Genomic DNA, 26,387 nt, shown 5'->3' on the forward strand with positions numbered 1-26,387 from the left:
CAAATATCCCATCAAGTAAATGAACTCATAAGTTAGCTATAAATAATGGTGGAATTTTTTTGTTATTTGTGCTTAGCATAGTAGACTTAAGTGGTGATTCTTATAAAGATTTTGTCGTTAAAGTCAGCAGAAAATCTACTAGAACAGTATTTTAGAATTAAAAGGATATTTAACTCTAAGGGGAGTTCTAATATTTATAGGTGTGGGATGTCAATTAAAATGAAATAGCAGTTACCAATTAGCCTCCCCATTTCATCATGAAAAGGTGAAGCTTTAAATGCCTACATAACAAACCTGACATAATTTGGATTGATGACTAGGGTTGATTATGTCCCTTTCCCAAAGTGCTTGACATAACAGAGAACAAGGTGACCTTACAAGTAATGTACTTTGACACTTCTAATGGTATGTTAGTCTCTTAAATGAGTATTCATGTGAGACTTCGTCAGACAAAGATTGGCAACTCTCCTTTAATCACACATTGAGGAAAGATAATCAATGTGCAGATTCCCAGATTAGTTCCCTTCTTCTAACTGATAAAAAAAAGGTCATAGGAATATTTACGTGCGATGTCTTATTTTGTTTCTAGTAGTGATGTCTATAAGTGAGACTTTCCAATAGACATCACTACTAGAAATAGTAGATGGAGGAGAAAATATTGGAGAAGTGATCTCTTGGTAAGTCTCACTTGTTACAGAAGCAACACTTGTGAGTCAAATCACTCGGACTGTTCCCCAATGTACAAGATTCTTATGTTAGTCGATAGACGATAGCTATCAAAAGCTCAAGCACTCTCAGATATAACATCAATCCCAAGTAGCATAGAAGTGCAAAATTCATTATTCGTATGACCTAGACGTATCCCATTCAAGCATGTCTAAAAAATTCTATTATATCTTCCCATCAGATGAGGTACCAATTGACAAATTGTATTTACGCTACTCCACCAAACACCAATTTGAGTACACAATCTTAAGTTTTTCGTAAATAAAATGAGCAGTCAGTCAAATTTCATCCAATTATTGAGTTTTTTCCTCGTGCTCTTTTAAATGATAAACATCAATTCCTGAAATGTAGAAGTTAGGAATAAGGATTTTTTGGGTGTTGACCACTCATTTTAAAAGAGCTAGTATAGTATTTTGCAATCAGTTTCATGATTGATATATCAGCAAATTTTACGTTAATTGTGGAGGACCTAACACAACTCTCCTCCTTTGCAAACAGCTCCATGGAACGAAATATCTGAAGGAAAAACCTTTTTCTTTGGTTACACAGGAAATACATTTCAGATGAAAAAAGTTATAGCATTTTGAAAATAGTATTATACTGATAACACTGGCAAATCAGGGACAAAGAAAATAAAAGAAAACAGAGTCAAACACCAAGAACAAAGAGCAAAACTGAGAATCTTTATTGCTTATAGAAGAAGAACTCAGAACAGAGAATTACAACTGAAAAAGGTCCAACTGAATTGGGATTCAGTTGAACTTCTATACCCAACTCTAACTGAATCCCAATTCAGTTAGTCTCCAAATCACAATATGCTCAAAAAACTCCCTTCCCATTAGTTAGAGCTCTTATTTATAGGATTCTTTAACTAACAGAATTCAGTTAGTTATTGCTAACAGAGTTTGATTAGTTATTCTTATTACTGTCAGGCTGGTGCCTAACATACACTTTGGTAACAAGAGGTTTAGGCATTCTCTTAACCCTATCATATACTTAGTTAAATTAGTAATCTGATTTACACAGATTCTGGCCTTTTGTCACTTGTGCAGCACGCCTTTCCTTGGCAATTTCGGTTTCTTTTGAATGTGATTCTGTCATTTAAACAATAGAAGAATTAAGTTAGACATACATTAAAAACAATTTCAAATCATTTACAAAGAAAGTTGCGACCTTCTGTTTTTCCAGTGCTTCATAATCTGTCCTCTCCTTCCACTTACTCTTGCGTAGTTTTATCGGCCGATTTCCAACATACTTTCCTGAAACCAAGACATCATAGTCAGGATACATATTTGATTGCATTGGCCACAATATTGTCTCCTTACATTGACAAGATTCAGAGACAAATTGGATAAGCCATTAATACATTCATGCATAAAAGAAACAATAAACCATCATGATTATGGTTTAGAATTGTAAAGCTATCAATCTCTAGTCAATATTATCAGGCATAAAATATCTATACTGAATCAAAGCACTAGTCACAAGACTAAATGTACTTAGACACTACAGAGTAATGCTTAAAAGAGAAGCCCATCCGAACTTACTAACCATTCATTTCTTTAACAGCAGCAGCAAGGTCAGCAGGATTGGCAAAGCTCACAAATCCATAACCTTTTGTTTTACCAGTCCGTTTATCTCTGACAACCTAGACAAGATCAAACATAACTTCAGGTCATTAAGCAAGACCTACGTTAAGATACACAAATATTAACAACTCTGTCCCTTCAAACAAAAATCTGAAGAGGAAATAGAAAAATGCTCACAGAAGCACCACAATCATTCCTAAACATAAAAATCATTTGAGCTAGATGAGTAATCCACTTACCCGTGCCAAGTTAAAGGAAGGGAATCGTGAAAATACTTTTGAAAGAACATCATCATTCACTTCATTACCAAGATCGCCGCAAAAGAGCCGATAATCATCTAATTAGCCAGAAAAATAACAATCAATTCACGATTCTAATCTAAATTCAGAATCTTTAAAATCACATACACAATATAGGCTCCAGGCAAACAAAACACTCGCAACGGCATGGACACACAATCCAACCCACTTATACATAACTGAAATAAGGAGTAATAGATCATCTTTCACATGCAAACTTTCAATATACATAAAATTAACTTAACAAATCTGTAAAACTAAATAGTAATGACTAGAACATAGTCATCATACCTTCTGGCCACTCTGCGAGGATGGGATCCTCCCAAGATTGGCCAGCAGCTTTGCGAGGAACTGCTTTCTTTTTGGCGTCTGCTTTGTGCTCGACATCGCTGCTTGCAATTGCTGCCTTAACATTCTCAAGAGCTTCCGGCGTTATTATCTGTGCATCCCTCTCAAATAACTGTTGTGCCTGTTCAATCACACAACAAATTCAATCAATTTTTGCCACCTTCTATTTTTCTTTTGAGAAATGCCAAACACACCCTCTTTTGAAAACACTTTGTACCATTGGTTGAAATTTATAGGAAATAAAAAATTCCAGTGGGTCTCATTTCTTATTTAATGAGTTTCTTTCCTGATTTTATAGTTTTTAATCAATTTTAACCAATAATAGAGTGTTTATTAGAAAGGTTGTGTTACTAGCACTTCTCTTTTCTTATTCTAAAGGAGGACAAGACCACCGTGCACCGACCTGATATTGTGGCACAGTGGAGTATACCCCTGCCACCGGTGCTGGCACAACAGGACCGACGATGGGAGGTGCCGGGATTTGCACGGACGGAGCAGCAACATAGGGTGCAGCATAGTGAGTGGTTGCAGGTTGCTGTAGATGAAAGGGCACAGGGAAGTAGGAGGAGGGGTTGGAATAGGTGAATTGCGATTGCGGAGCTGAGGAGGAGGAAGAAGATGGTGTCGTCATGGATCGCAACTCGAATGGAACGAAACTGGAAAGCAAAACCATCATTTTTATTCAATAAGATATCAAAGTAAATGATTTACTATTTCCACACTATAAAATTACAGGTAATTGTTTTACAACACACATTTTTATTTTGCAATACTATCTCATGATATAGAGAATTGGCAGGATTTTGAGAAACAAATTCATAGAAATTTATTGGCATACTTATTTTATACATTTTCGACACATGACAATGGGAAGGAACCAACAACATTGAGAAATGAGGTGAACACCGAAGAAAGCAGATAAACAGAAAGTTGCAGAAAATAGAGGTATAAAATTCACCAAAGACTTTGAGCAATGTCGAGCTCAGACACAGAGAAAGAGAAAGCCCTGAGGTTGAAGATGACAGGGAGGAACCACCGGACCGGTGAGAGAGTACAGAAAGAATACGAGCATGGTCTAGCTTTTAATATGCTTTAAAAACCCATGTAAGTTTCAAAGTTATTTTAAAAACATATATTTGTTTAAATTTATTTATTGAAAGAAATGTTTATTTTAATACAAATATTTTTTTTTTAGTATATTTATCTAAATTATTTAAGCTTAAAAATAAAAAGAAAATTCTCTATCTATTTCTTAAAAAAATATTTATATAAAAACACAAGTTATTTTTTAAAAGTTTAAATAAATTAAAAAAAAAAACTACTTATTGTACCTAGTTTTTTCTAACAAAGTGACCCGACCCGACCCGCAAAGTTCGCAACTGAGTGGTTATATACTGCCCAGAAACTCACAATTAACCATGGCGGGGTCGGAGGCTTCTCCAAAAATCCTTTTAGCAAAGCCTGGACTCGTCACCGGAGGTCCCGTCGCCGGTAAATTCGGGCGTGGTGGCGGCGGCGATGACGACTCCACTCAGCTCCGTTCTCGTCTTCCGTCTGCAGCATCCCTCAACCTTCTCTCCGACTCCTGGGATTTCCGCATCGATCGCTTTCTCCCTGTAAATCTCTCTTCACTCTCCTTTCCTTTGTCACACAACAAAAATGTTTACTATTAATTGCCATTGCATTTGGAAAATGTTGGCAGTTTTTGACTGAGAATACGGACTTTACTGTGATTGGAGTGATTGGGTCACCTGGAGTTGGCAAGTCCACTATTATGAATGAAATTTACGGTTTTGACTCAACTTCCCCTGGTCAGTTTATTCACTCAATTTAACTCTTCTTTTTTTATAACTTTTTATTTATTTTTGACTTTGATGCCTAAGCCTGCAGGGATGCTACCACCTTTTGCCATACAGTCTGAAGAAACTAGAGCTATGGCACGGCATTGTTCCACGGGCATTGAACCAAGGATTTCTACTGAACGTATTATTCTTCTTGATACCCAGGTAATAATATCAACATTCCTTAATTTGCATCATTTTTTCATTTTCTATTGCTTCTACTGTTCTTCTTTGTTATCTTATGTTGGTTTGTGGGATTTTGAGTTATATTTGTGCCTCTCTTTTTTACATGTAGCCTGTATTTAGTGCTTCTGTTTTATCTGAGATGATGAGACCAGATGGCTCTTCAACGATTTCAGTGCTAAGTGGAGAAACCTTGTCAGCTGAATTGGCTCATGAACTTCTGGGTATTCAGGTAATAAACAGTCACTCCTAAGTAGAGAATATCCTTTTAATACAAATATTATTATTAACTTTCTAGCTTGATAATCATTGATGCTTTTTTTCTTTCCTGCAACTGTTACTATATCCGATTATCTTGACTATGTTGGGTTGCTGCAAGGAACCTTTCTAGCTTGCTGTTCTTCTAGCATCCATTTGCCATATTGTGCTGGTGGTGTCAGAGGGAATCCATGATGATAGTATGTGGCATTTGATGTTGACGGTATGTGTGTTATATTTGAAGATGCTTCAAGTCCTGTTCAATAGCTTGATGAGACCATTTCCTGTGATGCAAATTGTGTAGCATTTGAAAAACAGTTGTGCCCCTGGTTCCATCTGTTATTACTTATCTGAATTCATCCAGTGGGTATCTTTTTGTCTTTTCTTAGCTCAGCTTTTTGCTATAAGCGATGAGTTGTTATTAGATCAATGGCTTTGATGGAACATTATGTGGCTACACTATATAAAATCATGTGGTCTCTGAGATACATTCATTATGTTTACAATGACCATTTTGATGAATAGTTGCAATTCGATAGCAATTTTGCAGTATTTTGGGCTTCCTTGTTTAATTTAAAATCCTTGTACATCATGTGCAGATTCTTAATTCTTTTATAATTTTATGTTTTAAAGACTATTAATATATTGAAAACTGAAAAGGACTGATCATGCTGTACTTGTATCATGTAGGTTGACTTGTTGAAGCATGGTATCTCAGACCCATCCTTGATGACTTCTCTATCACAGAGCTCTAGTTCTGGGCTTGAGAAAGATAAGCTTCCTGAACATGAAGAATACATGGCTACTCCCGTGTTTGTACACACCAAGTAAGAAACATCATTCTGCCTCAACATCATTCTGAACTGTTTGGCTTTTGTATTTAATTAATTAAGCAAAGTAGGATTCTTGAAAAGACAAGCCCAGCCAAGACCTGGAGGTAACTAGTGAATGAGAACTGACGAATGGTTAACTTGTTTGGCTTGATTAGCTGCTTGCTACTAGCAACATTCCATCTTGGCTGGACTTTTTTTCTTCTATAAATTTTCCTTCAGATATCCTCTAAAATTAAGGTCTCTGTCACAGTGTCACCTATCACGTGTCACTGACTGTTTGAAAATATATAAGAAAATCAAGAACCAAAGATGAAGGGCTAAAGGCAAAAGTAAAATGAATTGTAAAAGAGGCTTAAAAGTAAAGGGCTAAAGGCATATGAAGCCCGGATTATCCATTTAAAAAATTTGTATCATATTATCATTTGCCACAGTTCTATCTTGTATCCACTTCCTTTCCTTAATTGGAATAAGGTTGCTGCATAGTGAAGCACTCATCGGTATTTTCTTTTGACTTGTGTAGGTTGCAAGATCAAGACTTTACTCCTAGTAATTCTGTGCAGTTGAGGAAGGCACTCATGCAGTATTTCAGACCATCCTATTTTGTGAGAGAACACACCGAAAACAAACCTGAAGAGCATGTTTCATCTTCTCCGGTTCATGGCAGTCAAATGGATTCTAACATGATAAAATTTTATGCGATCCCTCTCAAGAAAAAAGACGAAAATCCAAGAGCTCAGCATGAAAGTTACGTTTCTGCACTATGGAAATTGCGTGATCAGGTTCTTTCTACACAAACAAATGCCTCACAAACACTACTGTGCAGGATTTGTTAAGTTTTTCTACTTTGCTAGTTGCTACTGTTATATTGCTTCCTTTCCTGTTGACCATTTTTTTTTTTTTGGTGAAATTCTTGTAGACCAGTTAGTTTTAATAAGCTACAAAATTGAAGACACGTTATATGTTTTCCTGTTTGTCAGATTTTATCAATGAAGTCACCATCTTTCACAAGACCAGTGTCAGAGCGTGAATGGTTAAAGAATTCAGCCAAGATATGGGAACTGGTAAAAAGCTCCCCAACGATATTGGAGTATTGTAGAACACTTCAACATTCGGGTATGTATGGGAGATAATTACGAAATGTGGAAAGATTCGAGACATTCTCTGAAATTGTATTTCAATTCAAGATGTATCTTTTTTAATGCAAAATCATAATGAATCAATTGCACATTCTTTAAGCTGATTTTATTGCTGGTGAATACAATTGTAAACCTATTATTAGTAGAATATTTAGTTACAAAAAGTCAAAAACAACTAATACAGCATTCCTTGAAGTGTGAGACGACAGATATAGATTAGCATACACTCGTACAGCATTCAATTTGGTGTGAGATGACAATAATTTTAAATTACTTTTATTTAACTAAATTATTAGCATATAGTACTTTTCATGTATTACAAAATTTTAATTAAAAATAGTACATTTTTATTTTTAAAAATTTAATGTTTTTTCTTTTATTTTGAATTTTGAAGTGATTTTTTATGTAATTAAAATTATTATATATTTTTTATTTAAACAATTGATATAAAATATATATTAACTAAGATTAAGATAAATAATAAAATATAAAAAATGAGATAGATTGTACAGTCCATTTAAAATACTTTTTAGAATTGATTAACTGGATTTTTTTACACAATGAGAAGTTGAATTGCTTTAAGTAATAAAGATAATATCATTATAAGAAAGTGTGAAAATTATAAAATTTTAAATATAACAAATCATGTGAGCAGTTTGAATAAATGCCCTTGTATTTTTCAAAAAAAGGTGATTTAGAACCAAGGCCAACCCTTAATCTCAAGGCAAAAGAGCCAAGGCCAACCCTTAATCTCAAGACAAAAGAGCCAAGGCCAACCCAGCCGTACCGAAATTAACTAATCACATGAATCCCAAGATTAGAATGTAATATACGTATATTTGTCTTATTTTGAGAATTATACTTTATTTTATTATTTACAAGGAAAAATAATGAGTATTACATAAAATATGGGGGGGGCGGGGGGGGGAGTATAATTATAAAGAAATAAATTTGTTGATTATACTTAGCAACATAAAGTAAGATGTGTGCATAAATTACTCTGGAACAGTCCCATTCAGGAAAAAAAAACTCTGGATCAGTCAGTTTATTTTTTGTCTAGATCAGGTAACCTCCACCGGAAACAATCCTGTTTGAGTCCTAGTCGGTTTAATTAAAATAAATAAATACTTGTACAAATAATACATTAGGTAAAAGATTATTGTAAATAAGAGCAAGTCCTTTTAACACGATCACATACATAAAGTGACGACAGTATATTTTAAGAGATTCAAAAGTTCAAAGCGAATTTGTTTGTTTTCACCACTAATTCGTTTTATTGTTAAAAAGAAAAAAGCTGCTTTCCACCTCTTAAATGAAGGCAAAACAATTTTTCAGGATTAAAAACAAACATCCAGAACATCTGCAACTCAGCTGCCCCATATTCATGGTTCAGGCTTGGACTCCCATGGTTGGTACCTGGTCCAGTTTCTCTGCCCTGGATTAAGTGCATGTCCTTTGGAATGATAGATATACTGTTCACCTTCTCCAGACAAATTTTCTTTGTGTTCAATACCATACCTTTTCGGTTTCAGTAAAAGAAGCTGCAACCATTTCATTGCAATATTATTATCTGGGACTTCAGATTTTCTTACCATAAAGCATTACCAAGGAAGTAAATAGGAAAGAAAAGAATTACCTCATCTCCTGTGTGATCAGTGATGAAGTGGAGCCAACCATGCCATTCAGCTGGAACCTGAGAGGCATTATATCTAGTCTTCTCTGCATATTCAACCCACCTGTGCCTTCCTGCCAAATATTAAGAAAACAATGGCATTTATAAATTTGATATTATGTCAAATATGGGGGTTTTACCCTCGTGTTTGGATAAAGCATTATAGAATTTAAAATGTAGGGAATATAATTACATCAATTTAATTCATTTCAATGGTAAAATGATCTGTTTGAATATCCATTTGACAAATTACAATTCATCTGAAACAATGTCCTTCATTGACAAAGGAGAGATTCATCAGTTGCTATTTCTTTGTTAGGTTTTGCTGCTAAGACATTGCTAACTTTTACTGAGCAACACTACGGACATAGCCCTTGAATCATCTATTCACTTCACCCAAATTCGAAAACATCATTTGTTGGATGGAAAAATAGCAGAAAGATATCAAAAGCAAGAGTGAAGAAAAACCAGCACAATGTTGATGACTGAAAGGAAAATGAAATTGCAGAAAGCTGAGAATTTTTCTTAAAAAAAGTGTATTTTGTTGACAGAAGAAAAGGATCACTAACTAGCACTATGTACTTTACCACAGAAGAGAGGAAAAGATCTTGGGAATTTTAAAATATATTACTGATTCCCAATAATCCATTCTCCACCGCTAATCAGACCCCACAGGCAGCTTACAATAAAAAGCTTCAATATATTTCTGTTTTCAAAGACTATCCTTCCCCCTCACTGTGTGCGCACGCACAATCCTCACAATTTGACTGTAGTTCTATTTGTTATGTTTCTTTTATTAATATTTTGGCTTCTATGATCATTACTCTCAACCTAATTGCACAGATAGAGAGCTGTTGTTAATATTTATCCTTCTTGTCTCAATTGCTTGTATGGTATTTTGATTGTTTACTTGCTAGGCTTGTAGTAAGCCCAAGATAGACACATAATCATTTATAGCTTCTCTTCTACTCTGTATAGCAACTGTTTTGAGGCAGCATCTGAAAAGCCATAACATCTCACCATATCCTTTTCTTGTTAAATATGTCATAGTGAGAATTGAGATATCCATGTGCAATAATTGGAATGCTTGATGTTAATGGCTGTTGTCCAAATGCATGGTAAACACCTTCATTAGTCCTTAGCTAGTCTAGGGCTCAAGGGGTTAGTTCTGTTGTTTTTAGCCATGTGTAATTTATTAGACTAATTGACTAAACCACACACATACAGATTAAGACACAAAGAGCAGGGCACCTACCAAACTGTGTGTCTCCAAGCTTCTCATAATACTTGTTACCAAATTTATCAACACCAACAAGTGTTGCCCCAATATTGTGGATCTTGGTTTGCCTACATAAATTCAGAAAAGAATTAGATTGGAAGAGGAAAAATACTAGTATATCACAGGAGTTAAGATCTTTCAATAAAATACCAATAACGATACAAAATTATATAAAAACTGAGCCCTTCATTAACTTTACATAAACTCAATCTCTGTTCTGACAGCTTGAGACCAGTTACAAGAAAAAGAAATAATCTAAATCTAATTGCAATGAACCATATACTTCCACTCAAATCACCCTAGAGAAAGCTATTTCCCTTTTATCTCTAAGAGGGCCATTTGAAGTGACAAAGCTAATGTTATATATGTTTATTTTTGTCCTTCTCATATTCCTCCCTGAATAATAACAAGAAAGGCTCCTTCAATTGCATATATTATTCTACTATGCCTCTCCACATCCTATCTTTTCATCAAACATTTAAAAACAGCAATAAGGAAAGACCATGAGCAAAAACACAGTGAAGAGATATTCAAGCATCGAAATTAATAATTTGGCTTTCAAAGAAGGATATATATATAAATTGAGAAAGAAAAAAATGAAAAGATCAAGCAAAGCAATTGACTTACAAGAGATTTCCATCCGGAAGGCATCTCCTGAAAATTCAAACAATAATGTAAAAGATATCAGCACAGCACAGCACAAAATGCACAACCCTCGAGTATCAATAGATAAATCTACTTTGTTCATGGAATCAAGGAACCCTCAATAATCTCCACGTACATTTCTCCGGATAATGCACAGCAAAAATCCTTTGACAATCCCAACATTTTATGAACAAAGAGCTATTAAATCAACTCTGAGTTTCATAAATTGCATTTTTCGGAGAAAGCGAAATCGAAAAGCAGTGGAAAATTATAAGAAATGAAAAAAAAAAAAGAGGCACAATAACAGGAAGATTGAACTAAATAATAACAATTCGAAGCGAAAAAAAAAAAGATTCGAAAAATATTGAATGAATTGTTAGGGGAAATTTAGAAGCGAAGGAAAGAAAAGGGACAAACAGGTAGCCTTCATCCTTGAGCTCCCTGAGGAAAGCGCCGAAACCCTTTTCTCTGACCGATTTGAGTACGTTCTTCACCACTGACGCCATCTCGCTCTTCTTCCTCCTCCTTTCCCACACCTCTTCTCTTTTCGGGTATTGCTAAGGCAGCGTTTGGTGACACCCAATATAATTGAAAATAAACCACGAAAGAAAATGAACACAAGTTAGAAAAAAAAAAAAAACAAGAAGTAAAAAAAATTGATTAAATTATTTTTAAAATTATTATTTGATAATTTTCGATTAGATTCGTGATTTTTTTCAATTGGATATTTCAAAGACCCAATAAAAAAATCAGCACCTATTTAAAAATGATAAATAATTCATTGAAAAACAAGTATAAGTTCAGGATCCCACTTACAAAAAATATTCAAGACCTAATTAAAAATTATCAAATAATTTATACGGATTTTTTTTAAAAAAATAATTTAATTTAAAGACTTAAATAGGATTTTAGTCTCTATTTATATTTTTCCTAGTTTTAGTCTAATAAGTTTTTTTTCATATTTAGTCTATGTTTTTTCAATTTTATTTCTTATGTTTATATTTAGTTCCTATAAATTTATGAGTTTTTTTTAATTTTAGTTCCTTTAAAATTATTATTTATCGTTTTTAGTTCATATAAATTCACACTTATAAGTATCAAAATTGGAAAAACATATATTCAATAAGGATTATAAATGAAAAAAAAAACTTATAAAAATAAAAAATTAAAAAGACATAAAATGACTAATGAACAAAATAAATTATAGGAATCAAAAATACATTTAAATTGAGTTAAAAATTATTTTTTTCTAATTTGTTTATATGGTCGACATTTATCATTCACATTAATAATTATGGTTTTAAAATTTACTTCATATATTTTTTATTAATTAATAATATAATATAAAATATATAGACTAAATATGGTTAAAAACTAGACAATTTATTTTTTACAATACACGTGAACGAGTGATGATTAAAATAACATTGGCTTTTTTTATCGCTAGTAACACTTTTTAATATTTTTTTCCTAAGACTATTTGTCATTGGTGAAATTTTCAGAAATTAATTTTTTGTAATGAATTTCGCATTCTCTTCTAATAATACAAATTCATTATTTAAAATGTTCCTAGCATTTCTTTTCTTTCTTTTATGTTTTTTCCCCCACTGAGTCTGAGAGTATTGGTACTTCACTGTGTTATAATTGGCTTGTCAACAAAAGGAAGTGTACGTGGCGAAATGTGATTGGATAGTATTACATCATTTTGTTTCAATGTTATTCATTCATGAATTTGAATATATAAAAACTTGGAAATCCACGGTGAGAGCGAAAGCATTTAGGGGAGATTGTTTTTCTGTTCCATTTCTACGAACTCAGACCCTTCAATCCCAACCGGTACCTTATTCCTATCAATTTCTTTTTCCTGTTTTATTATTTTTCTCAATTTTCTTTTGCTCCGCGTTGATCCGATTCCTAGTTGTTAGGGCTTATCTTGTATTGGGGGTTTCATTGTGAATATACACTTTGCAAATCGTTCGTACCTTTCATGTTTATTTTGTCTGTTTGATTCTTCTTTATGGGACATCGTTTCAAGTGCATATATATATTAGGGCAGATTAATTGCCGGTGTAATTGATAAAATTAGGTTTTCAGATGTTGATTCAATGATTATTACATTGGCTTTATGCATGCAGAGAAAAAAATCATGAAGCTGAAGACATATGCGGGTCTTAGTATCATTGCAACTCTGGCTATTATATATCATGCATTTAACAGTAGGGGCCAGTTTTATCCGGCAATGGTGTATCTGTCAACTTCCAAGATCAGTTTGGTGCTTCTTCTCAACATGGGTTTGGTCTTTATGTGTATTCTATGGCAATTAACCAAGAAGTTGTTCTTGGGTTCCCTCCGAGAGGCGGAGGTTGAGAGGCTTAACGAGCAATCGTGGAGGGAGGTCATGGAAATCCTCTTTGCAATAACCATTTTTAGGCAGGACTTCTCAGTCACATTCCTTGCAATGGTCACAGCATTGTTGTTGATTAAGGCTTTGCATTGGTTGGCTCAGAAGAGAGTCGAGTACATTGAGACCACTCCCTCGGTGCCCATGTTGTCCCATGTTCGAATTGTATCTTTTATGGGCTTCCTTCTTCTTCTTGATAGCCTTTTCTTGTACAGTTCTATGAAGCATTTGATAGAAACGTGGCAGGCTTCGGTTTCACTATTCTTTTGTTTCGAGTAAGCCTTCTTCTTCCTTTTTCTCCTCCCAAATGATTTATGACTCGTAAATATTGTATTTTAAAAGGTATGAATAGTAATGCAGCTGAATTTCTGGTTGTATGAGATTGAGAATGCTGTTTAGTTTTTTCCTTGTTTGACTTTTATTTGATATTTTGATTTAGTCATGCATAAATCCAAATATCCAATTAGGCCATGTTGATATATGAAATTTCACATCTTGGTTAAACTCTCAAAATTTATTGTTGGACAATGATAACTAAAGGATTGGTGACTGGTGAGCAGCCATATATATCATTCTTTTGAAATGATATATAATTGAATATTTCATTTGACAAATTATCTGTTTCAATCTCAGGTACATGATACTGGCAACTACAACGGTGTCAATTTTTGTAAAATATCTTTTCTATGTCAGTGACATGCTTATGGAGGGACAATGGGAAAAGAAACCGGTCTTCACATTTTACCTGGAACTCATTAGGGACTTGCTTCACTTGTCTATGTATATGTGCTTCTTTCTTGTAATTTTTGTGTAAGTAATTAGTCAACTCTTCTTTTATGCATTTTATGGTAGCCTTCATATGTATGCACTACATGAGTCATTAATATGTCTCTCATAGACACTTTTACATTTAGCCGTTTGACTGCACTGAGAAACAGATTCAATCATAATTGACAATGATATTTTTAGTATCTGTTTCATTAACATGTACACATTTGGTTTATTTATTTTTCATTGTCATGCTATTTTGGTTAGATTATACGTTTAACTTTCACAGGTTATATTTTTCACCTATACTAACTTTAGTTGACCTTTCAGAAACTATGGTATTCCCTTGCACCTTATACGGGAGCTTTATGAGACATTTAGGAACTTCAAAGTCCGTGTTGCAGATTACATACGTTATCGTAAAATCACTTCAAATATGAACGATCGGTTTCCAGATGCAACCCCTGAAGAGCTTAATGCGTGAGTTCTAAACCTGGTGTAGTATCTGTTTAATTTATTATTTATCCATTTTAAACATATATGTATTTAAATGATTATGCAGAAGTGATGCAACCTGCATTATTTGTCGTGAAGAGATGACGACAGCCAAGAAACTTATATGTGGACATCTTTTTCATGTTCATTGTCTCCGATCATGGCTGGAGCGGCAGCACACTTGCCCCACCTGCAGAGCCTTGGTTGTACCACCTGAAAATGGGACAACTGCGGCTGCAGGGCAGCAAGGATCACAGTCAGATGTCCATCAACGGGGTAATCATATGATAATCACTCACTAGAGTTAAATAGTGTGTTCATGGAACGTCTTATAAATGTACATGATGTCAGAAATGAACTGATATTATTTCCAGAAACAGTGTCTTTGGAAACAAAGACGGAAAAATAGAGTTGGAAGCATGACTCTGACAAACACTTTGCTATCTGCACCTTCCACCACATTTTTTTAATTCATTTTCATTTTTCTATTTATTTTGTAATGTGTAATTTCTTTTTTATTCACGTGAAGATTTTCTCATTCATTATGAAGCTCTTAAAGATCCTATTTTATACATTTTTGCACATATTAGTTAACTTTTAAGACATTGTTTTCTTTTAATTTTGGGTGATTATGTTGCTTGCCTGAGTCCAATACAATTAGACTGTTTAAAATATTTTGAATGTAATTTCTGTTAGATTAAATAAGCATATTGACACTTGTAGTTTTAAATGACTCTGTATATATGTTTGTTCGGTGTATTATTTAATATTGTTTTATTTTCACCTGGAACAGGAACAACTGGGACAGGCAGTGGAAGCACAGCTCAGACTGAGGCTACTGATAGTTTGAGTCGACATCAAGCTAGACTCCAAGCAGCTGCTGCTGCTGCTTCAATATATGAGAAGTCTTATGTGTATCCCTCTATGAATTCTCTTGTATGGTATGACATTTTTCCCAAGATGCTTTCCTTTACAATTTTCTCCTTTTTAACTCCAAAAGGAACCTCTTGTAGTTGTAACTGACTCATTAGTCACTAGTCACATATTAACTCTAAAAAAAATAAAATTGTAGCTGACTTTATAAACTCCCAGTATAAACAATTGTAACTTATAACACATTAATGACTTTTGTTACTGTTTATTCCTCCTAGTATAGACAAACACTTTCTGGGATCAAAGCAATACAAGTTGTCACTTTTAGGGACTAAATTGTATATTAACTTGGAAGGTAAATTAATTCCACTTAGAAGGAATGATGTCTTTTAGAGCCTGAAATCTTTTAGATTAAGCCATTCCTTGCATTGACCAAATGACTGCTCTGAATTATTAGTTTAACATAACATAATGGTGCGATTTTTTATCCATGTAGTTCACCCCACTAGTGGAAAAGAAAAGCTGGTGGTTGTAAGCTATTCCTTGAATGAGAGACTGGGACATGCACCACTTGGTTCCATAATAACGAAGATGTGTTATCAATTTTCTACTCTAAAAACATATTATGGAGAACAGGTTTTCCAAATAATCGGATTAAAAATAGACAACCACGGTTTTGAAAACAGAAAACTGTTTTCAAGAATGATCATCAAACATTCCCTTGATGGCTGCATTTGGGTTTATTCCAATTCAATATTGATCTGATTTCAGAAAATATACTCTTAAAATTATGAGTTTCTGCTTTGATATAGAAGTATGATCTGCACAATTGTTGACTAAATCTGATTGAATATATTGCATCAATGGTATCATGAAATTGTATTTCCAGATCTGATTTGTTTAATAATCACGCCATTTTCTATGAAATTTGTCATATTACTTTTTTACTCATTATTCTTCCTCTTAGTTCACCATTTGCTAAGATGACTGATTTGGGCAAAGTACCAATTTTGTGATCTTACTCTCATATTCAAGCTTTGTTAAAAAAATGATAATACTGAATTAGTCTATAAAGTGTTTAATTGACAAGGCTTGTTCTCAAACTCACAGCTCTCCTGGATACACTCTTCATCCCCCAGTTCAAATATCTATGGCTGAATCTTCTAATACGGACCGTAATGGAGAGCAAACTTCCAGTGAAGAAGCACAAAAGCAGTTTCTTATCGCTGGTAGACCACCAAATCTATCCTTTCCTCCAATGCAAAACTTCCATTTTCTACCTTCCCAAGCACATGCATCCCCTGTGAACTATGGAGAGGGGTTTGAAAATGATCCAAATATCCCAAGCTCTCAGCTTGAAGCTTATAGAAAACTTCTTCAATGCCAGATTCAGGTAATGTGTGCTCTTTTTTCTTTTACCCACACAGTAAGTGATGTGTCACCTTGGTTTTACCTGAATATAAAAGATCAAATTTGATGATTATGATGACCACCAAATGAACCCTTCTCCTGTATGCATGCTAAATTCTGGCACCCCGAAAAGGGACATTAACTGATATTATTATAAATAACCATCACAATTAATTAGGCTTTTATAAGTACTGAGACATAACAAATGAATGCATACAAGTAGGATTGCACTGCATCAATGTTTTCGTTGCATGGTCTCATTCACTGATTAAAATGGTTTGGCAAAGATTGAGTTTTCATGATTTTGAAGAACCTACAGATTCTGCAAAATCAGCTCGAGATGCTGCAGAGGATAAAGGCTGATAGAAATGTAGATGAGGGCACACCGTCATCAGATAGCAGAGGCAAGAGTGTCGTTTCCTCATCATCTGAATCTGGTCATGGTTATCGTGAGGATATTCAAGATGGAAAAGCATAAGGTCGGCTGTTTATTTCTGGTTTAAGCCAGGAATAGACTGCCAAATGTAGATATAGGAAGAGGAAAATACAGAAATCACAGCATTGCTCTAATGTGACATCTGTTATTCGTGATGGTACTAATCTTGTAAATGCATAGTGCCCCTTGAAAATGATTTATTTTGGCTTCTTTTTTTTTTCCCATGTGGATTGTTGTACGCTTATATTAGCTTTTACAAAAGTTACCTTTTGATAAGAAAATGGGGATTTATTGTTTGATGCTTATTGTTTTCCCTTTAAAGTGGGGATTTCTCATCAATGTTTCAGGTTTATTGTTTTCCTATTAGAGTGGGGATTTACTCTAGAAGAGTCAAACTTGAGTTTTTTTACCGATAAAATACATGTTTCTAAAGCATAAAAGCATTACCATTTTAGCCAACGGATGAAAAACGAATATCGAAACTTCATATATAACTCGTACATATTGGGTAGAGTATGATTATGTAAATACTTGCTTAAAAATAGATAGGCACAAAATTCAAGTGAAGCACATATTGGGCTCATGTGACTCGTGAGTCGATACACAAAGAAACATCGTTGATCAGTCAGTTGCTTAAGTTGTTTTTTGAGTTGTATTTGTCTTTTATCTTCCTAAGCTCAATAGATCTCAGTTTCAATATCTTGCATGAAGGGGGTGCTAGACCTGACTATAGTTCACCATGAAGGGAGGGAACAATTCCTCATAGAAGAAACACCTCACTTTAATCTACATCTCCAAAGCTCCAAAATGCACTTAGTGTATGGATTTGAGTCCATACAACTTAAAATATATGTTCACTCTAATTAAACTAGTTCCTTCTTTTCTAAAACGTTGGTAAATTTGATTAATTTTGATTTCTAAATTTACTAGTTCATGTAAATTCAACCCTACTCGTTACTTTACTCTATTTTTTTCTCATGTGGCATTGTGAACATCTTGAAAAAATGGTTGAGTTTGATATCGCCTTTAACAAGCAAACTATCATGTATGGATGAGAAATTTTGAAAGAGGTATTTAATATTTAAGTGGAATTAAAATACCATACACACTTCAGCAAAAAAAATAAAAATGCCATGCAATATAAATGACTTGTTTGGATATCAAAACCGACTGATATTTAAAATTATGGAAATTTTATAGGAGACTTTTTTCTAAGTAAAGTGAAAGAATTTCAAACACTAAAAATGAAGAATTTTCAAACCGATAATAGGTAATTTTCATGTTATGGAAATTAAATTACTTTCTAAAAAAAATTGAAACACCAAAGCTTGATTCAAACAAAGTATTTTATAAAATAAAAAAATAATTTAAATAGTTAAATTTTCATACACTTAAATTGATTGAAACTTAAAAATCCCTTATCTAAAATTGCCCAAGTTCATTTGGCAATTAAAATTGAAAACAGGCCAGTATTTGTCAAGAAGTTACATTTAAGTTAAGAGATATTTAAAAACTTGTTTAAAGGGGGAAAAAAGGTTTGAAGTATTTTTTTTTAACACAAAATTTATGCCATTAAAAAAACCTTTTAAACCTATCATGTTTTCCCTTTTAAATAATAATGATGATGATGTGTTAAATTTTTATTATAATGTTTTAAGAATAACTATTTTTAATCAATTTAAAGATTTAATTTTACTGAATACCATACAATTTAGATCCCCACCAGATATGATAATAGACCGAAGAGAAAACTGAAATTGTTCATCTGATAGCATAATTCAAGCATCATGTCAATGTCTGTAATCTCAGAAGATTTAGTAAATGTTCAATAACATCATGTGAAAATTATCAACCTTTTCAAATAAAATGAGAAGCGTACATTCTCATCTTTGTTAAGAATCGTCTTAATTTTCCTCTTCGATGATCATGTGCAAACGCAAAATATAGTCAAGATTGGTCCATGCAGTGATATCAACCTCCAAAACCTTCTAGCAGACTATTCTCTCATTTACATGGATCTCACAAAGCGTCCAATGCATAACTGGTGTAAGATAAGGAAACCTTCTTTCAATAGAAAGGAACACATTGCAAAAAAAAAAAACCCAGACTAAACTAGGACTCAGGAATGAATACAATACCTCATAGTTCAATATCTGGAACTCCCACTAAGAAAGAACTTGGATCGTTGGATCCAAGAAGTGGAATATACTCTGACCCTCTCACATGAACACCAAAGCAAGCTACATAAAGAACATATGTTAACGAGTTTCAAGCAAAACTTGTACATAGAATATCTTAAAGAAAAATACTTCGCTAACACTTCATTTGGGTGGGAAGGGGATAAAAAGATAGCTGATATCGGGTTTTCAATACTAATGAAAACACTTTATAATCAACATTTTATATTGATGTGGCCTGTAGCAACGGTTTGCTGTTTAGATAAATATATTGTGTCACTACACATCATCTGAGCAGTATATGTAGGTAGGAATTACCGAATTACCATAACAATCATTCATGAACCACCTGGCCAGTCATGAACTCACCACGTACCATAGTTTTTTAAGATTTGGTGTTATCATACAAACACTAATAGCTATTAGCTGCAGCATCATCATTTAAGAGTGAGAATGACTTTAGACCTAAGAAAAGAATGCAGATCAAATATGCAATATCCAAAATCATGAACTTAAGAAAAGAATCTCTTGAGTGGATGGAAAACCAATTTCATTAAATTAAAGATGATATGAAAAAAATTCCAATCAGTCAGTAGATTATTCTACTTGTGCTTGCAGTAATAAGGTATTAAGGCATCAAACATAACAGATAGAACTTTCAGTCTAGCAAACAGTGTTTTGAAAACCAATGCATTACCATTCTCTATTTTCATGACACTTTGGAGCATTACATCCATCTTTGTTTTCATATCAGAACTGTCATCCATATGTGGCACTACAAGTGTAAGCTCCCTGTATATATCACGTGCAAATCTGCATATCTTCTCAGCAAACTCAAGTTCACCATCTGATATCCTACCTATTGCTAAACGCATCAACTCTCCAGTCAAATCTGCAACCTGTAACAGAATATTGAGCATCTTTCAGAGGAAGAGGAAGAAAAAGTCATGGAAAAAGATCATTTAACCCCTTAAATTTTACCTCTTTCACAAATAGATAACTTGAACCTCTATTTTGCCCCAATTGATCCTTAAACTACATAATATTGTATTGGCTCCTATTAAGTTAGGGTTGAATTATCAACAGCAATAATCTCAATTGTTTGTTTAGATGGAGCACAAAAAAGATGAAGAATGAAGTCATTGTGAAGGTGCATAACCAGAATTACTTTATGTAGATGATGCACCACTTGATAGCAGAAGAGAGTTATTTATATGTGCACATTTTTTTCCTTTTTATTTTTTCCATTTCTTCATTTTAGAAAACTCAAAAAATAAAGGAAAAGATGATTTAAAAAAAACAAGGGACTATGATTTCTATTGACATAAGCAAGGTTTAAGGATAAACTTGGAACGAAATAGATGTATCTATCTACAAAAAGGATAAGCAAAATTTAAAGGGGTAATAGTTTTCTCCCAATCAAAAAGTTAAGTTCTATGCATGCTTAATCTGCACATGAACATTATTTAAAAAATGGCAAATGGAACTGCAGAAATCATTACAACAAATCAAGCACTTCAAAGAATCTGTTAAATTGGATCTTCATTGGTGTATATTATCTACTGTGAACAACGTAAAATATAAATCACAACATGGATAACAATAAAAAAAAATTCACCCCTAATATATAGTCAAGGATATTTATCTGCAGAGGATCAAGAGATGGATCACTAAGTGGTAGCAATGTTTTGTTTATCTCATCAAGCTTCAAAAGAGTTCCACTTTTACAGAAACCATAGAATGTAGCAGCTTCAACATACTCCTGTATCTGCAAAATGCAAACACACAAGACTTTCAGAGAAAAGTAATTGATCTTAACAAGGAAGTAATGTGTGTGAAGTATACCCCAGGTGAGTATGCTCGTCTTAGCTTCCAAAAATCAGTTCCCTGCAATTCTTTGACTAGTCGTGACATGTACTGATCTGTCACAGCTGCTAAATCCTTTTCAGCTTTCTCAAGTATTTCCACTTTATTGTATTTACTCATCCTTATTAAGAAATTCAAATATGGTAATGCCAGTAAGATAATGAAAATGAAGATCACATGTAAGTATGTAACTATAAATCATTAACAATCAGAGTAGAATTCGGACTCCTATTTCTTTTATTTTATCTATAACTATAGAAAAATATTTCATCAAGATAAAAAGGTCTTATTAACTCATATTTACTTGTTCTATTTGCATTTAAAAAAAATAGAAGGGGGATTGAGGTATAAAGAATGAATGCCAGAGTAATGCAATTAAAAACTAGCTCGTCACATTACAACAATTTCAAGATACAAACTAAGTTGATTCAGATGGCAAATTAAAGAACAAATATAGCACAGAGGACAAATTAATCACAGAAAAGAGCATGAAAAAGATATCTTGTAACTTTTAAGTAATTCAGCTGATACAAGTAACACCCTCATGTGCAATATATATATATATATATATATATATATATATATATATATATATATATATAGAGAGAGAGAGAGAGAGAGAGAGAGGGAGGGGGGACAGTGGAGAAAGAGATAACCTGTGCACTTGAAATATGACTTTCTTACTATTCATTGTTACATCACGACTTGCTTTGACCACTCTTTCACGTTTGTCATTCTATAAATATAAGTTTACAGAGTATCAAAATAACAGCCGAAACTGGAGCTGTATAGTATAGAGCAATACTGTAAAGTTACTGACTTTATAGGATATTCTTAGCTACCCAATACTGTAAATATATTCAAACCTTCAAGTTAAGCTATTGTAAAGTAAGTGAAGCAAGATTATTTTATAAAGGGGCAGTGTGTACTGTGCTCCAAAACAATAATTCCTAAAATCCCAGATGAATAGTGAAACACTAGTCTCATAAAGTATAACAATGCGGACAGTAAAATAAAATTTGAGGGTAGACTCTCCAAAATAAACCTTTCAACTTCAGTATACTACACTTTTACTGAAATCCCCAAACCCTTTCAGTTCGCTTCACTTGTACACAATGAAATTCAAAAAGCTAGGAAATTTGAATTGAAGAATAGAGAAAATTGAATGAGAAGCATTACGAGGTCATTGAGACACTGAGTATATCTGGAAAAAGCCTCCTTCAATGCGGGTTCAATGGCTGTGGATGACGTGGCCATGGTTCTTGCCCTCTTTGGGGAGCTCTGAATGTTGGTCCCTGCAACTGTTATCGAAGTGGATGAAAATAAGTTTAAGATAATTAATTGAATTGATGGCAATGCTTCCAATCTCAGAGAGAGAGAGAGTTACTTCGATGTTTGGATGCCATGAATAGAGAAAACCTTAAACTGTGCAACATCTGTACACCTAAACGCCGTGACCCCCCTGACAAATGAATATTTGGTTAAAAGGGTTATTTAAAAATGTTATAAATTATATTTATAAAAATATAAAGTATTTCATTCCATGCCATACACATGTATTAAATTTATATTCTATCTTTTTCATATTATTATGAATTTTAATGTACTTTTTATTATTCTATAATTTTTCAAAAATATAATGTATATATGTTATACGAGATATTAATAATGAAAAATAATTTAAATTACGTTTCTTTAATTATGAATCTATATTTTAAAAATATATTTTCATTATAAAAAAAATAAATGAATAAAATGAATTAAAAAATAAATATATATTATGTAAATTATATTATCTAGTATAAATAATGTGAGATTGTGTAAAAAAGTATTTATTAAGAGAAGTAAACTAATAAAAATCTTGACAATACTTTTAATCTATTTTTTTTTTTTAGTGAAACATACTTATAATGAAGTGATCAACACAAGGCATTACATGATGAAAAAATGTAGAGACTAGGGGAAGAACTAACTAGAGTGCAATGTAGGATTAAGTAGCAATAATCTTAAGCATTTCTGAACTAACATGTTTTAATATTCTATCAAGCACAAACTTAGAAGGTGGTGAATTCCAGCGCTTGTAGCATTTCCCACGCTTCTCCTTCATAAATTGTCAAGCAAGTCATGGAGAAAATCATCCTATATTAGCCTGACAAGCAAAGAAAGTGTGGAATCATCCATGCCTACGTCTTCAACAATTTGCGTGGGTTGGAGCTCTTCTGGACTGCTTACTTAATTAATTGGGGTTGAAGAATCAATTAGGATCCAATTTTTGTATTTTACTTTCATGTAACAAGTTGATATGACTTTTGGAATATTTTTTTTGTTTTTTTGTTAGCTTTTCTAAGCCATTATAGTGAGTAGTGAAATTTTATTTATAGTGAAAATTTAATTTAATGTGAGTAAGAAATCATTTCTAGTGGCATGTTGAGAGGAAAGTTTAGTTTATAAATAACTGTACATTTGAGAAAAGCTTAATTATAATGAAATATGATTTTTTTTTCCTTTTGTAATAGGTTGGTTATTGGATAAATACTTCAATATGATTTTATCGAGGTAAGTTGTGATGATTAAACATATAACTTAACACTCACATTTTTTTAGTGTGACATCAAATATTTTTTCCCAAAAAAATTAAAATTAACTCTTAATTCTAAAAGTCTTCGAGACAATCCATTTTATATGCGTTCATGCCATCAACTCCCCCTCTCAGGTGAATCTTAGTCTTTGACTCCCAACCAAGGGATATCCCATTTCGCCCAAAGAATAAATAAATCTTCCAAAATTTCTTAATTTTAATCTTTTCAAATTATATATATAATTATATAGTTTGTCAATTAAAATGTTTTAATTATAAAAATCATGCTAGTTATACATTAATATAAGTATTCCTCATGTTTGAAGTCTAAAAACAATTGAAGTCATTGGCCTTGTGATCGATGGTAACAACATCCATAGAGAAGGATAGTCTTCTTCGACAATAGTGGTGGAGATAAAAAAAAGACCTCAAAGAAACACTCCTAGAGAGTGAAAGGAAGTGTATTTTTTAGTAATATTTTTTGAAAAGAAAATTAAATGAAGAATATACTAGTAAAAAAAGAAAGTGAATATAGCAATTACTTTTACAATTAGTTACTAGTTAGGATAATAATTTCTCTTTCCCCAAATTATAACTGGTCCAGATCCACTTGTTATTTTATCTATAGCTTAAGATGTGTTTGTTTTAAAGTTTAGCGGCCTCAAACGTTTGTTGAATCTAAAGCAAGTGCCTTGTCACTTTACATTGGAAAGTGCAATTTCTTTGTTCAACTTACGTGTATCCGAACACACAGTTCGTTATTATATTTATAACACATTCTCTTACTCTTGAGTAAATTCTTTTTTTAGTAGACTCTGAGTAAACTCTATAAACTCTCAGTAAACTCTGTAGACTCTCGAGTTTACCACCGAGTCAACGAGTTAACAAGTTAAAAAAATTAGACCAAAATGTAAGTCATTTTTTTATTGTTTTCTATGTGTTTAACATTCAACATATATTCATTTAGCGTGCTATTCTCAAATAGAAAATTCTTAACTTTAATAATACCAAACTTAATAACATCAAATCCTCGATGAGAATGATCTACCACTACTATAACTTCTACAAGTTATTGTCTACTAGTGATGTATTATTACTAGACTTGGTTATTTAAATATTTTGAACTTTGTGATATTGCTTTGCTTTATTATATTGATGGAATGTTTAATTAGTATGTTATTTATAGATATTTTGATATTATTTTTATATGAAGTAAACTCTTACGAGTCTGCGAGTTGAGTCTACGAGTCTGCTTAAACTCTCGAGTTTGACAATCTTGCTCTTTATAGCTTAGTTTGACACAGGGTTTTAAACATTTAAAAAGAAACATTTTTTTTAACAATTTCATGAAAGAATTTAAAAAATTAAAAAGTGTCTATTTAAAATAAAAAGGGTCTCTGATTGATGCCTAAAGTTTTCTCTGCAACAAACCATAACATCCGCCACCATATAACTTGATCTTAGTTTCTTGTTCATATTAAGTGGCTCCTACTCATTAACTTGATATGAAGTGAATTTGTTTCTGAGTTAAAGAGACACGAGAAACATGAAATGAAACAGATTTTCTATCAAATAATACTATCATATTCAGGGAAGGGATTAGTAGCGTATTATAAAATTACAATGGGATTAAATCCTTTGTCTTTGTATATGACTATCCAGCTGAGCAAGTATACCAACCATTTGCTTAATATTATTATGATTATTTTATTCTTGTACTACTAAGTTTTCTTGTATGTACTCCAGTAACTCGAAAGAATGTTATAAAAATAATTAATGAATAGAGAGTACCAAGCAAACTAAAAAACAAAAATGCTTCTTTGGTGTATGAAATCGGTAGGTAGCTCCAATCCCTTCACCGTTCAAGAATCAACTACTCACTTTGGAATCTAATTTAAAATATTCAGTGCTGACATTTTTTTATTGGTTTAAAACCCAGTCTCACTTGACACACGGGCCATCGAAGTAGAAAAAAAAAGGAGTTTTGAACTCCAAAAACTGACGTGGCGCAACTCTAGCTGTAGATTTTATTTACATGTAATCGTGGCCGTTGATATTGTTTAACAGGCTAACTACCAACACTAGTGGTGGCATATCTTGCCACGCTACCACGGTTGACTCAAATTAAACGTATAACATAAAAAAAGTGTGTGTATTTTTTTTATCCTGTATTTAGGATTAGTTTTATAGTTAAATTTTTTTTATTTTTTTCCCAAAATAATAAAATTCAAAATTAAAATATCTTAGATTAATTAAATACATAACAAGTCATTGAAAAGTAGATGTTAACACGAGCGGACGACAACGATTTTCATAAAAGTAAGAAAAAATATTTTTTAGAATACATAAAATTATGTTGCATAATAATTGATGACCAAAATGACAGAGATAAAAGTATCCCCATCAAAAAATAAAAGTTCAATAACTATAATTATAAGCATTATAAGCATTAAGGTAAAGTCTTAAAATCAATAAATTTATCACACTTAATTATTTGTGATTGAATAGCGTGAAAATATAGTTAGTATATGCACGTATTATTTTCTTAAAAATAAAGATAAAAATAAAAGTAAT

General features: G+C 32.7%; 5 protein-coding genes across 7 annotated transcripts; 2 read left to right on the forward strand and 3 right to left on the reverse strand.

Moving 5' to 3' along the window:
- Positions 1-1,390: 1,390 nt before the first annotated feature.
- On the reverse strand, positions 1,391-3,593 carry LOC100807693 (RNA-binding protein 42). The gene is made up of 6 exons (XM_003537767.5): positions 3,366-3,593; positions 2,906-3,083; positions 2,555-2,652; positions 2,278-2,374; positions 1,900-1,985; positions 1,391-1,820 (listed from the first exon to the last, which is right to left on the reverse strand). Exons 1-6 carry the CDS (start codon positions 3,591-3,593, stop codon positions 1,767-1,769), a joined length of 741 nt encoding a protein of 246 aa, XP_003537815.1. The 3' UTR covers positions 1,391-1,766.
- Positions 3,594-3,924: 331 nt separating this feature from the next.
- On the forward strand, positions 3,925-7,317 carry LOC100810369 (protein SMG9). 2 transcript variants are annotated; one of them, XM_014763749.2, is made up of 9 exons: positions 3,925-4,066; positions 4,313-4,578; positions 4,665-4,773; positions 4,853-4,968; positions 5,099-5,218; positions 5,378-5,467; positions 5,935-6,071; positions 6,598-6,905; positions 7,055-7,317. In XM_014763749.2, exons 2-9 carry the CDS (start codon positions 4,381-4,383, stop codon positions 7,102-7,104), a joined length of 1,128 nt encoding a protein of 375 aa, XP_014619235.1. In that variant the 5' UTR covers positions 3,925-4,066; positions 4,313-4,380; the 3' UTR covers positions 7,105-7,317. The 2 variants fall into 2 exon arrangements, with proteins under 2 accessions (XP_014619235.1, XP_003538657.1); XM_003538609.4 differs by having other exon boundaries at positions 6,598-6,856.
- A 1,024-nt stretch (positions 7,318-8,341) lies between these two features.
- LOC100500489 (uncharacterized) lies at positions 8,342-11,365 on the reverse strand. The gene is made up of 5 exons (NM_001248156.2): positions 11,227-11,365; positions 10,792-10,818; positions 10,141-10,232; positions 8,850-8,959; positions 8,342-8,754 (listed from the first exon to the last, which is right to left on the reverse strand). The coding sequence occupies exons 1-5, from the start codon at positions 11,313-11,315 to the stop codon at positions 8,596-8,598; spliced, it is 477 nt and encodes a 158-aa protein (NP_001235085.1). The 5' UTR covers positions 11,316-11,365; the 3' UTR covers positions 8,342-8,595.
- A 1,076-nt stretch (positions 11,366-12,441) lies between these two features.
- LOC100816441 (ERAD-associated E3 ubiquitin-protein ligase HRD1B) lies at positions 12,442-17,473 on the forward strand. 2 transcript variants are annotated; one of them, XM_006590384.3, is made up of 8 exons: positions 12,442-12,645; positions 12,945-13,485; positions 13,844-14,020; positions 14,309-14,458; positions 14,541-14,749; positions 15,267-15,414; positions 16,457-16,739; positions 17,067-17,473. In XM_006590384.3, exons 2-8 carry the CDS (start codon positions 12,956-12,958, stop codon positions 17,232-17,234), a joined length of 1,665 nt encoding a protein of 554 aa, XP_006590447.1. In that variant the 5' UTR covers positions 12,442-12,645; positions 12,945-12,955; the 3' UTR covers positions 17,235-17,473. The 2 variants fall into 2 exon arrangements, with proteins under 2 accessions (XP_006590447.1, XP_003537832.1); XM_003537784.5 differs by having other exon boundaries at positions 17,076-17,473.
- Positions 17,474-18,864: 1,391 nt separating this feature from the next.
- Positions 18,865-22,698, reverse strand: LOC100776523 (translin-associated protein X-like). The gene is made up of 8 exons (NM_001255257.3): positions 22,623-22,698; positions 22,415-22,536; positions 21,892-21,971; positions 21,215-21,356; positions 20,988-21,137; positions 20,067-20,268; positions 19,331-19,432; positions 18,865-19,233 (listed from the first exon to the last, which is right to left on the reverse strand). Exons 1-7 carry the CDS (start codon positions 22,669-22,671, stop codon positions 19,332-19,334), a joined length of 846 nt encoding a protein of 281 aa, NP_001242186.2. The 5' UTR covers positions 22,672-22,698; the 3' UTR covers positions 18,865-19,233; position 19,331.
- Between the last annotated feature and the right edge of the window lie 3,689 nt (positions 22,699-26,387).

This window comes from Glycine max, chromosome 11 (genome assembly GCF_000004515.6).
Source record: "Glycine max cultivar Williams 82 chromosome 11, Glycine_max_v4.0, whole genome shotgun sequence".
Taxonomy (NCBI): domain Eukaryota; kingdom Viridiplantae; phylum Streptophyta; class Magnoliopsida; order Fabales; family Fabaceae; genus Glycine; species Glycine max.